This window comes from Melanerpes formicivorus, unplaced genomic scaffold, assembly GCF_026170545.1.
Source record: "Melanerpes formicivorus ecotype bairdi unplaced genomic scaffold, bMelFor1.0.p_v2 SCAF_12, whole genome shotgun sequence".
In the NCBI taxonomy this organism is placed as follows: domain Eukaryota; kingdom Metazoa; phylum Chordata; class Aves; order Piciformes; family Picidae; genus Melanerpes; species Melanerpes formicivorus.
Genome location: NW_027142364.1, coordinates 1,763,940 through 1,777,048, shown reverse-complemented (window position 1 = coordinate 1,777,048; position 13,109 = coordinate 1,763,940). Strand labels below are relative to the sequence as shown.

The following is a 13,109-nucleotide window of genomic DNA, read 5'->3' as shown; positions in this document are numbered from 1 at the left end:
ATCCAGTCTCTTCTTGAACACCTAAACACAGCCACAATCCTCCCAGATCTGCTCTCCTAGTGCAGGGTTGGGCAGTGCTGTTAGGAAACACAGCACAGAGCCAGAGCAGCCATGAGGCAGAGAGACATAGGGACAAAAAGATGGTTCCCCCTCTACAAGCTTCTCTGGCCTTGTAGAGTCTGAAGCTTCTGCACTACTCTCAGCTCACAGCTTCCCTCCTGCCCCTCACTGCACATCACTGGGAATCTGAAGCAGGAGCAAGAGGGGTTTTGTATAGAATAGATGAACAGTTACCTAGCTCTAGTCCAACTGGTAAACACAATAAAATTTCACAGCAGAAAGAGGGAACACCAAAAAAAGCAATGCATTATGTTTCCTACAGCTGGGATCCTGTGTGTGCTTTTAGCATGGATGAGCTAGCACTCTCAATGGGCTCTCACTCTCAATTACCTATTTGGTTTTGCTGACATTTGGTTCTCAGCAACCTGTAACATTACATTCCCTGCACAACAAGGTTAAGTGCCTATATTTATCTGTTCACGCTACGGAAATGTATCATAGTTGCCCACTTAGCACTACAGGGAAAGGTCTATCTTTCACTCACTTCAGTCTTGCATTTACTGAAATGAAGTTAGCCAGGAAGCAGAAAGAGTTGCCATGGAAATAAAACCAATTTAACAAGAGGCTGCTGCAAAACCTCCATTAATTAACCTATTTCCAGTAAAACCATTTCTCCTCTCATTAAATGTAGTTGGTATCATTTCAATGACACAACAAGAAAAACACAGCAGTTCCTCACCTCTTGTGTATTCCATGCTTTAGTGAGAAATGCTTCAGCATGCAGCCTTGCACCAGGGTTTGTTTTTTATATATTTCATGGTCAATTTTGAGCACACAAGTGAAAGTCAACCTCTAAAACTGAACACAACTCATTCCTGGGAAAATAAAAAGCAATAAAGATTTGTCTTGCTTGTTTCGGAACAAAAAGATCTGGTTTCGAATATGAGTTTAGAATTTGCATTCACTGCTGATATCTATACTGTCAGTTTCTGTCAGAAAATGTGCTGTGAGTGTTTTCAAGAATTGTGTTGACAAAATCACACAATCACAGAAGCACAGAATGATCCAGGCCAGAAGGGACCTCCAAAGGTCATCTAGTCTGACCTCCCCACAGTCAGCAGGGATATCCTCAACGAGACCATGAAATGGTCCATGTCAAGCCTCAGGAAATAAAAGGAACTTTAAAGTATAGAGCATATTAAAAGACAAACCTGTGAATAGTCAACATGTTCCAACTCTGGTCTTGACAGGATACTGTACCTAAAAACCACATGGGCTTTCAGTGAGGGAGTAACAGCTAATTCAGTTTCAAAGTGGGACAAACTGCCTGCAAAAAAATAAAAAGAGAGGAAGGTGTAAGAACTTAAGGAACAGGTGGAATACCCTTTTGTTTTCTAACAGCTCAGCAAAAGAGCCTTGGCTAACCAGACACAGAATACTGACAATGACAAGAACTACAAGGAGGGGCAGAGCATACCCAGAGGCAAGATTTTTCAGTGCCAAGGATCATTTGAAGTGTAATGTGGATGCTGTTATTTACCAGCAGCATAATTCTACTACTCCTAGCCTGGCAAATTTGATAACATCAACAATTACCAGCCACAAACAGTATGAAATGCAAAGCAGCTCCTATGCCCTAGACCATCTGGATGTCTATTTACAGAGCAACCAGCGTTGCTGTACCTAATGCAACTTTCATGATTGCAAGGTGATTTGGTGGAGGGAGAGGGAGGAATATGAAAGGTGCAACATCCTTGCGTGAATGCTCCCAAGTAAAAAAAAAAAAACCCAAAGAACAAAATCATAATTGTGAGTTCTAGACAGCCCAAAGCTGAAACCCAACTGGTTCCTTCCTTTGGAACTTCTTGAGTCTTGCTATCAGAGGAGCAAATACCATTTGATCATGAAAATCTCTCTTTTGAAAAGAATTCAAGCAGAGGATCCTTAAACAAACAAAGGAAGAGGAAATGAAGTGTAAAGGTGGACTCTGACCCCATTCTCAACAAATGTTGCCAGTCAAATTGGCATTGGAGATGGACCAGCCAGCTGGAAGCATGATTGTAGTTAGGAACAAGATAAATGTAAGGCATTAAGCTTCCCAGTTGCACACCAAGTGGATGAAATGAATGCAGGACATAACAGTGTTCTTACTGTCAGTCAAAAGCTGTATACGACACTGGTGTCAGAGCCTGGCAGCTTCCCTGTGTTCTCTACAGCAGAGCCTGTACTAATTCCACCCTTCACTGCACTGAAGGTTGGGCTGATGTGAAAGGGGACCTCTTCCAGCTCATTCTTCTTTGTTCTCTCTTCAGAGAAAAGGATCTTGGTCACCAGCTTATCAGCCTCTCTCTGGTCCTCAGTGGAAAAGCACAAGACAAAAGGAAATGCAACACCATGTTAAGTGTGTCCAGTGTGGTTTTATGCAGGAACTTCTGTCTGTATTTCTTGCTTGAGATCAGTGTGCCAGCATATATGCAAGATATACATAAACACACATATCGACAAATTCACTTGCAGCAGCAGAGGCTTGAATAGGTGTGGTTCCAGCTGTGCTCCTCTAAATCAAATCCTACCTATACATTTGTAGCAAAATCCACCCTGGCTTAAGTGGAGGCAGAAGCTCCAGATATCCAATATTCATTTAGAACATGGCAGTGGGCACACATAAATCACAAATGACCATGAGTCCTAACTGTCTAATAAGTTCAGTTACTGACACAAGAACTGATCAAGACAACTCTACCTACAATTAAACATTACCAGATACATGAAAATGCATCTTAAGCCACACTCATCTATCTGAACAAAAATCAAAATACAATTAGCAAAGTTAGCAAGAAATCTCTGGCAACAAAGTAAAGGAACTTCTTGTGATAAAAGTCCTGGTTGTATCTCAGGGGGGTAGTCCAGGTACTGAGGAAAGGTAAACAAACTCACTATGAAGCATCCAGGGTAACTTACTCTGCTTTCCAGGTTGCAACCTATGCTACATCTGCTTCCTCCAGTTATGGAGCTTTCTCATTTACACCTACCACACACTCTGCAGGTTTATACATAGCTACAGGGCAAGTAGCTCTCCTTATATTTATCCTTTAGATCTATCACATTAGCTGTTCCTTTCATTTCTACACAGTTTGCAGATCATCCCCTGTCCATGTTTAAGAAACAAGGCAAAGAGCTGCTAAGATATCGTCACCACTTCCATCCCTCTGAACCTACCAAAACTACCTGAGTGTCCCTCCACTCCTACTATTTTCCTATAGGAAAAGAGATCATTTCCCCTTTCTCTGCAGAGCATGGGCTTTGTATGACATGGGAGGTGAAAACAGGAGGAAACACCCTATCACAATGTGTCAGCAAGGAGTGCCTTCCATTGTGACTCCACATTTAGTAGGACAAGATGACACAACATTCAAAACCAGCTCCACCCCAGTTACCAGCCCTCAGAGTCTCCACCACTGAGTCTTTATTCCAGGACAAACAGTTGTGGCTAATGCCTGACAATGGGCTCACTGGTCCTCCTCCCAGACAGATGGCCAGATTTGGAAACTGTGAGCTACAACGGAAGGGAAGAGTCTTTTGAGAAGAACTAAGTATGTAAGTCACTCATTTGGACTTTGGAAAAAGACTCAACCTAAGTTTTGTTTTCCAGCTCAGGCTGTGTGCCACTTCCCCTTAAGCCATCCCTGCTGACAAGTCTAACTTGAAAACTTTATAGATAAAGGTTGGCAGTGCTTTAAAAAGTCCATGCACAAATAAGAACATAGTCTGGCTAGCCTCCAGCGATAGGACAAGGGGCAATGGCGTCAGACTATAGAAGAGGCAATTCAGATTGGCTGTTAAGAGCAGGTTCTTTACCGTGAGGGTGGTGGAACACTGGAATAGGTTGCACAGGAAGGTGGTTGGGGCCCCATCCCTGGAGATGTTCAAGATGAGGCTCAACAGGGCCCTGGACAACCTGATCTAACTGAGAATGTTCCTGCTTGTTGCAGGGGGGTTAGACTAGATGGCCTTCAGGGGTCCCTTCCAGCTCAGACCATTCTAGGATTCTGTGGGGTTGCTTAGCCTGGAGAAGAGGAGGCTCAGGGGAGACCTTATTGCTCTCTACAGCTACCTGAAGGCAGGTTGTAGCCAGGTGGGGGTTGGTCTCTTCTCCCAGGCAACCAACCAATAGAACAAGAGGACACAGTCTCAAGCTGTGCCAGGGGAGGTTTAGGCTGGAGATTAGGAAGAAATTCTTCCCAGAAAGAGAGATTGGTCATTGGAATGGGCTGCCTGGGGAGGTGGTGGAGTTGCCATCACTGGAGGTGTTTAGGAAGAGACTTGATGGGGTGGTTGGTGCCATGGTTTAGTTGATTAGATAGTGTTGGATAATAGGTTGGGCATGATGATCTCGAAGGTTTCTTCCAACGTGGTTTATTCTATTCTAAGCGAAGTGGGGAGAGTTCAAGGTCTGATTCTTTGCAACAGAGGCAATAGGAGGCTGTGGAATGCCATGAGAACTGCAGAGGAGGATATCAAGGGTCGGACTTTCCAAATGTGTATCAAGCAGCTAGTGTTGTTCACAGCCTCCACTATTGCTAACAAAACACCCAAGGAAAATTCCCTCTCCAGCCTTCCTGTAGGATCCTGTCAGGTATTGTAAGGCAACTCTATGGTTCTCCCAGTCTTCTCTTTTCTAGGCTGAACAACCCTAGCTCCCTCAGCCTATCCTCACAGTAGAGATGCTCCATTCTTTAAGCAAAGTGGAAACTGTTGTCCATCTCATAATCTGTGGAATTCTCATTTCCACACAGGGATAAGCATCATTATTTGCATCCATCACTATTTGCTAGGAATGAAGATTGGTGCAAAAATCATCCTACCACAAGTTCTACAGGACAATATAATGAAGTTTAAGTATGGAAGAGAATGTGTCCAGTGCCTGGTGAAGAGCTGCAGAGCCAGCTTTAAAAGAGCTGCCTGCTTGTTGTGTGCTAAGCCAGTGAGGCTCTGTTTGAGCTCAGGAGTCTGTCAGCCACATACAACTCAATTTTAAGTGGAAATCTTGCCTGAGAGGAGATGAAATGCTGAGCTTTGAGGGAACACATTATCTTAAGAGAACAGAAAATTACACAACACAGAGGGGCAACTCTGGTGAAAGTTTTTTGGATCACTGATTTTGATAGCCTTCATTCAGAGATACCACCAGCAAAATGCTGCCTCTGTAATGCCTCTAGGTTGGACACGACGATCTTGGTCTCTTCCAACCTGGTTTACTCTAATGACATTCTAATAATTAATTACTATGGCAAATCTATCATCTGTCTGAGTGCTTCACCAAGTGAGTAGCTCTACTTTCCCAAAGAAACAAAAGTCACTGGAATTTTCCCAGTGCACACAGCTGCTGTTAATGCTGTTTTCACACCAGTCTCTACAAAGAAGCATTTAGTGGTGCGAAGAAGGGCCATGTGTTGTAAAAACGATGATCCAGAGCGAAGAAGGGTCTCTACCCATGAGCTGGGCCCAGATAATGAAGTGTCTCATCCACGTTAGTAAAACATTAACAGAGGTTATTGGTTGTCATAGTAAAATGAGAGGCGGCACTGAAGGTAATTTCATTTACCGACGTTCAGAGATTGACATCACGGCGGCGAGGTTGGATAAATACCAGACCCTGCGCTTCCCAGCGGCTGCAGCAACATCTCTGAAGGGAACACCCCGCAGGCTTTGCTCCTCCACAGGCACAGCAGAGACTGGATTCTGTACAGCAGACTGAGAAGACCCTTTTCCTAAACCCATTCTGAGAACATCTGAGAGCCTTTTCCTCTGCCTGTCTGCCATTTGTGCAGGGAGCCATGTGCACAGGAGGCTGTGCCAAGTGCCTGGGAGCCACCCTGATCCCCCTGGCTGTGCTCTGCACCCTCGCCAACATTTTACTGTTTTTCCCTGGAGGAAAAACCGTTGAAGACAGTACCTACATCACAGATGAGGTCTGGTACTTTGGAGGGATTGTGGGATCTGGTGTTTTGGTGAGTATAGAAATTCAGGCATTCCCACCTTTTCACCCCCCTACCCACACAATGACTTTGCATTGCTGCATTTCCTCAGTACCTCAAATTTGCGTGTTCCAGCACTGCAAATTGTTCTTTGCTAAGCAAATAAGTTACAAGTGATCCACCAGTTTGGCAATAAGTAACTTCACTTAATGATAAGGAAAAAAGAGAAGACAAAAAACTATTTTATTAGAAGCAAATATACCCTGAACTCATCCCAGCTCAAACTGTATTTCTGTTGTTGGTAGATGATCTTTCCTGCGTTGGTCTTTTTGGGCCTTCAGAACAATGATTGCTGTGGATGCTGTGGCAACAGGAGCTGTGGCAAGAGGTTTGCGGTAAGTGAGAGGACACATGGCAAACAACAGAAAGTTATATTGCTGCTGACAATTGCTACCTGTATCTTCTGCTCACCCTCACTGAGAGACTGGGGAGGTGCTGGCCAGAGCCCTGTCATTTGTCTGAGTGCTGGAGAGTAGAAAGAACAGGCTGTAAAACATTTATAATGCCTTTAATGTTGTGCTGCAGGTACCCTAACTGCACTGTCCTGCTGTCTTTTGCTATCACCAGGTAGTAACAGTTGCTATCACAATTAAAACTCTGAAAGACCTGTAGCTTGTTCTGCAGAGCATAACAGTTCACCAGTTAACCATTTTTGTTGTGGGCAGCTTTTAAGATTATTCTGACACCCAACTCATTCCAACAGGCTGGGAGCTGGGAAAATTTGCATTTCAAAAATTATTTTAATATACCTTGAAATGTTGGATACAAAGCATTCTTCAAATGCATATTTCAAGAAAGAGATGGATGTGCTGGAATGTGGCCAGAGAAAGGCCACGAGGATGATCAGAGGGCTGAAGCTTCTCTCCTATGAGGGCAGGCTGAGAGAGTTGGGATTGTTCAGTTTGGAAAAGAGAAGGCTCCAGGGAGACCTTATTGTGGCCTCCCAGTATCTGAAGGGGGCCTACAGGAAAGCTGGTGAGGGACTTTTTAAGATGTCAGATAGTGATAGGACTGGGGGGAATGGATCCAAGAAGGAGGAGGGAAGATTTAGATTAGATGTTAGGAAGAAGTTCTCCCCCATGAGAGTGGTGAGAGCCTGGCACAGGTTGCCCAGGGAGGTGGTGGAAGCCTCATCCCTGGACGTTTTTGAGGCCAGCCTGGATATGGCTCTGGGCAACCTGATCTGTGTCCCTGCCTATGGCAGGTAAATTGGAACTAGATGATCTTTGAGGTTCCTTCCAACCCTGATAATCCTGTGATTAGCATTTGCTATGCTCCACTTTGCATTTATAGCTTCCTTTCACCCTAGAAGTAAAAAGTGATACCTTCAGACAGCAGTAAGTATGTAAAGCGTTTTATCTGAATGAAAATTAGAGGAGAAAATGAGTGTATTTCTACTAGGAAAGCCTGTCCTTTCAGAATAAACTGTTTGGCTCAACTAGATTACTATACTTTTTTATAAAGGATCAGGTTTTCAATGGTAAAAATAGAAGCAAAAAACAGATAGGAAAAGAATGGTGTCAGAAATGGGGCCACACCTTTCTCTTCACTGCACTGCATTGCTGATCTTCTGTTAGCAGTGAGTGTATCTTAGTGTGCCTTTGAGAACCACACATTAACTCAGAGACCACCAAACTACCAGTGCTGTGCTGCCAGGGCTGCTCACTGCCTGCTGTGCAGCTGCAGGGCTGTGTGGCTGTACCCAGGAGGTGGCCAGCTCCACGCTCGCTGCCGGTGCTCCTGCTGCCAAAGCCCGTATAGGAGGTGCTGCTCAAAAGCAGCAGGTCTCCTGCAGCACAGAGCCTGTGGGTGGCTTAGGTCAGAGTGCACCTGGCTGAGACAGGCAATGTCCATCCCGTCACAAGAACCCAGTACACTATGCCGACAGCACCCTGGTGGCCTTCTCATGGCATTACTGAAAACCGAACTTGTTCCTGCATGTGGGCAGACAAAAACATATTATTATGATGTCTACTACATGAAAATGAAGCCTAAGTTGGCCTCAGCACACCTATCAACATAAAAATGCATGTCAAGAGTCAGGGCAAGAGTCTTGTGATGAGGTCTGAATGAAATCTCACAGACCTGAATGCATGTTCTTTTTTGTCCTCTACCTTTACCACTTAGATGCAGTACGCTACCTTTACATACAAACTATTATGGCTACAAGTGTCTCAGAAATCAAGTAGGTTGCATGGTTGACTAACATATCAGTATATATGAAAATGCTGCAATGGGAAGCCAGAAAAAGGAGCCATCCTTTCCCATCCATTCCAATTGCACTGTCAGAGCTAATGACAAGTCTCTGCCAGGAGGCAAACTGCACCAATATGAAATCTGAAGGGGAGACTCAAGAAGGAAAAAATACCATTACTTGGTCCAAACATGACCAAGATATATAAAAGGTACATGTAGATTTTACTTTAATGCCTCGAGTGGTCCAAGACTTCAGTCTTGCCTGTGATCTCCTAAGACATCCACCTGAGTGAAACAGAGCTTCTGAACCTCAGCGAGGTCGCCTGAACAAGCTCTGTCTGAAGGGGAGGAGTGCCACCTGCTGTGTCACTATCCATCTCTCCCTCTTCAGGCAAACAGCTTTCTAACACCAGAGTGGGGAAGTGTTGCAGGGATATTATGGGACTGCAAACTGATGTACTTCAGCTGTTCAGGAGCTGACTATTTTTGGCCATTAAGAGCTAAGTTTAGGGGCTGTACATTCACAATATTAAGGTACATTTCACTGCCTGAATGACAACAACAATAACATTATTTTTCTCTCTTTATCAGATGTTTTCTTCTATACTATTTGCTGCAGTTGGGTTTCTGGGAGCTGGATACTGCTTTATTTTGTCAGCAGTAGCCATAAACAAAGGCCCTAAATGTAACACAGGATCAATCTGGGAATATCCTTTCAACGATGGGTAAGACAAGACAATTAGAAAACAAGTTATATTTTAAGAGTGTGAAAAGATTTAACATATCTGCCTGTGGCATAAAAATGGGAATTTTACTGTTTGTGTAAAGCACAGAAACCAATAGAAGAGCCAGCAATGAACAGCAACACTGAGTAAGGTTCAAGAGCATGGATGTAAAGAACAGGATGTACAATCAAAGCACTGAGTGCCAAAGGAGCCAGTGAACTGAAATGCACAAGGCTCTGGGTTGTTCTTGAGATGATAAAGCAGGATATGGGGATAAATTCCACCTAGATGAACAGCAATGACTTCTTACATTGAAATCTGATGGGATTCAAGTAATTACTACCCATGTCCCATTGTGTCTTGTTTACTGAATCTGGATGTTGTCTGCTTCTCACAATGTGACTCAGACTTATTTGCTGCCATGCACCTCTACCACTTTCAGAGGTGGTGTGAAGCACATGAAACTGTAGCAATCCAGATGCTCAGGGCTGAAGTCAGCAAAGGTCCATCTGGAATCAGGGTACACTGTGCTACAGAGGAGAGCAGATGAGGTCAGAACAGATGGCAAGAGCTTCAGTAGGCTGGACTTGATGAACTCTCAGGTCTTTTCCAACCTGGCTGATTCTGTGATACTGTGATTCTGTAAACCCTACAGCACCTGAGAACCTCTAAGGCAGTGTTCCCCAGTCACTGCTAGTGACCTAACAGTGTTTCTTGTGTACTAACACATAATCATAGAACCATCAGGGTTGGGAGGGACCCCAAGGATCATCTAGTTCCAACCCACCTGCCATGGGCAGGGACACCTCACACTGGAGCAGGTTGCTCAGAGCCCCATGCAGTCTGACCCTAAAAACTTCCAGGGATGTGGTTTCTACCACCTCCCTGGGCAACCTGTTCCAGTGTCTCACCACTCTTACGGTGAAGAGCTTCTTCCTAATACCCAACCTGAATCTACCCACAAACATCACAAAACTACAGTTCAAGTTGAAAAGACAGGAAAAAATCAAAGGAGGAAAAAAAAAGAAGTATAATGCTGTATACTACACAGTATTTATTCATGGGCTAGTGAGTGCTGGAAGCCAGCTGCTTTGGTCTCATTCTGGGAGTATCTGGAAAAAATACACTCTGTTTCAAATTTAATTTTGGTTGCAGTCAAGGAATTGCTCGACAAGGACAGAGGAAACAGCATTAAGGATATGCAGAGGAAATATTATAAGTGTAACCACAACAATTGCAAGCAGTTCACAATTAAATCAAGATGTGAAGGTGAAAAACATGGAAAATACTTTTCCCCAGTACTGCTGCTCTTTACATGAGGCACCTAGAACAGCAAGGGTTGCCCTTTTCTGCCCAGTGGGCAAGAGGTGACTCTTCTGGTAGCTTCTGATGTTTCACTAGGAAAAGTGAGTTCATGCATCTTTGGCCAAATGATCTAGAAACTGAAACAAAATCCTGCTCTAGAGACAGCCAGCAGCTGCTTCATAACTGTTTTGTCCCCCCCTCTCCACCAGGGACTACCTAGGGAACCACACATTGTGGGACAAGTGTCAGTCACCCAAAGACATCGTCCCATGGAACCTGACCCTCTTCTCCTTGCTGCTCATCATGAGTGGGATCCAGGCAGTGCTCTGTGGCATTCAGGCAGTGAACGGCCTGTTTGGAACACTCTGTGGGGACTGCAAATGCTGTGGGGTGAGCCTCGTTATTTCCTATCCTGCTGGCTGTTATGTGTACACCTGCCTGGCTGGCAGTCTGAGAAACTCAGCTAGCCTTCATTCTGCACCCTCAGCATGCCTGATGAAGTGCAGCTCAAACTACAGTGCTGCCAGGCACTGAAAATACAATCTCAGTCCATCTTTATGGTGTTTATCTGACAGCTTCCCATAGCCACTGGGAAATAATAAAAACCTTTAGAAGCCACAGGAATAGTAGCCACTAAACCACCTCTGTGTTCTTTTCCTTCCAGGGAGATGGAACTGTCTAAAGAATATGAATATTGCAGACAACCCTCCTTGAGAGACTCCCTTTTGCAATGGTTCCACAAAGCAGCCCTTAATGCATTACCTCTGGCTGAGAGGATGAGAATGAAGAGCACTTCTCCCCACTAACGTTACGAAGCCCTGACTCCCTCTCTAGCCTTCCTGAAAACCCTCTCATGGAATAAACTAAGTGAAATCCAACTCTCACATTCATATTGTTCAACCTGCCCCACTGCACTCTGAGATAGAAGCGCCAGAGTGAAAGTGCTCCAGGCAGAGGCACACGGCCATAGCCATTTATCCTCACAGCCAAGGATGAACCACTGCTCTGGATCCCACAGGTCTTATTAGAGGGCAAGCCAATTTCAGAGCATCACCTGCAGACCTTGGCTCCAAACAACTGGTAAATGAAGCCTCATTTCTAGAAAGTCAAACAAATTTCCACCTCTTGGACACAACAGAAATTGGTACCCCTGAGTGCAAATGCTATTTACTCATCTTCTTGCAGAAGTTTTATTTGGCTGTGTGATGGCACAGTGCTATGAAGGAGACAGAAAAGGCAGAAGAAAGGCAAAAATCCTTTCTAGAAAGAAGTAGTCTCTTAAAACTTAAGAAGAAAAAAAAACAAACAACAAAACTGTTTCCCAAAGAAATTGAGAAGGAAATGAGAAGGATTGGAGAAGTCTGTGGGATTCAAATAAACTGATGTGCTTCCTAAGAAATCCCTAAAACAAGTTTTCACACACAGCTTGCCAGACTGGATGTCTCAAGGCTTCTAGCTCATCAACGTATTTGCCACATGTCTTCACCAAACTCTGCCTACTGAAACGATGATTCCGTGGCCTGTGCTTTCAGAAAACAGATTTCGTGTACTTTGCACCTACACTAGAGACATCTGAAGAACTGTAAAGGATTCAGAAGCACTAGAAGCTGGTGAGCAATATGGAAAAATGTTAAACAGATAGATTTAGGTACCAAGACTTACATTAATAAAAGCAAAATGGCCTCAGTGCTGCGTTGTGCAAGATAATAAAGGAAGTTATTAAAAACCTCTTTAGAAACAGCTGTCTCTCCCACCTGTTCCACTGCACTGCAAGGGAATTTAAGAGTACCCTTTAGATCACCACCCACTGATGCAACCATCTTACATCTACTCTTTCATCTGTGGTTAGCAGCTGTCCTGCACCTCATCCTGCACTTGTCCTTGCTTTATTTATACGAAGCCTTTGGGGACACGGAATGTTTCTCATCGGCATTCAGCAATGGGATGGGTAGCTGCAGAGTGTGCAATCTGATACATTCATAAACAGAATGCATAAACCTTTGTGGGAGACTTGGGGCAGGAAATAGCAGACAGGAAACGACAACATGTAAAGCCCAAAACAACGGGTGCTTCATGAGTCAGTGCTTCCAAGATGCCCAGCTACATGGTGGCTTTCTAAAAGGAGCTAGATATTGAGCTAGACTAGCAGATACTGAGATAAGACACACACATTTCATCTTGGGGTGTACTGAGCAGGTGTAAATGAACTGGAACCAGCAGCTAAGTTGATCCAGCATTTTAAGATGACAGCAACAATGTTCCTAAATCTGTCTAGTAAAGGTTTACATCTGAGGGAGAAATCAAGGACAGGGAGAACTGAAACAGAGCCCAGCAGTCCTGATCAGCTTGACCACCACTCTCAGATTTAGGTTGTACAAATGTCAGCATATTTACACTTATGCAGACACACAAATCCCAGTAGCCTAAAAGGAAAATATTCATATCAGTTGTAAAATCTGAGAGATACACATCATCTGAAACTTCATTACTCACCCAAAAAGACTGGCTGGCTTCTCAGTGACTAGCTGAGGAAGATGCTGAGAGCATGGCAAATCTGGTTTTGCATGCCATCCTTTCAGCTGAGAGTCTAACACAGAGGTTACTTAACAACTCAGATTAACAACACCTGATTGCAAACCCAAGCATCTCAGCTTCAGCCTGGCAGGACCGGTGCCCCTGCAAGGCTAAACTATACAAGCTGGAGCTCCTTAACTGCAACAAGGTGATACATTAGCCACAGAACCGTGTCACCTGTCAAAGAACACAGGATTCCCTAATTGGCAAT

At 44.2% G+C, this 13,109-nt stretch overlaps 1 protein-coding gene and 1 long non-coding RNA gene across 2 annotated transcripts; one reads left to right on the top strand and one right to left on the bottom strand.

Moving 5' to 3' along the window:
• Positions 1-805: 805 nt before the first annotated feature.
• On the bottom strand, positions 806-2,751 carry LOC137444681 (uncharacterized). The gene is made up of 3 exons (XR_010988205.1): positions 2,212-2,751; positions 1,272-1,387; positions 806-935 (listed from the first exon to the last, which is right to left on the bottom strand). It is a non-coding gene; the product is annotated as an uncharacterized lncRNA (long non-coding RNA).
• Positions 2,752-5,676: 2,925 nt separating this feature from the next.
• Positions 5,677-12,062, top strand: TM4SF4 (transmembrane 4 L six family member 4). The gene is made up of 5 exons (XM_068144930.1): positions 5,677-6,071; positions 6,344-6,433; positions 8,886-9,019; positions 10,534-10,714; positions 10,989-12,062. Exons 1-5 carry the CDS (start codon positions 5,898-5,900, stop codon positions 11,004-11,006), a joined length of 597 nt encoding a protein of 198 aa, XP_068001031.1. The 5' UTR covers positions 5,677-5,897; the 3' UTR covers positions 11,007-12,062.
• The last annotated feature ends 1,047 nt before the right edge of the window (positions 12,063-13,109 follow it).

Coding starts and splice junctions, on each gene's coding strand:
- TM4SF4 (XM_068144930.1), top strand. CDS start 5,898: ATGTGCACAGGAGGCTGTGCCAAGTGCCTGGGAGCCACCCTGATCCCC. Junction 6,072..6,343: donor TTGTGGGATCTGGTGTTTTG/GTGAGTATAGAA, acceptor TGTTGTTGGTAG/ATGATCTTTCCTGCGTTGGT. Junction 6,434..8,885: donor GCTGTGGCAAGAGGTTTGCG/GTAAGTGAGAGG, acceptor TCTCTTTATCAG/ATGTTTTCTTCTATACTATT.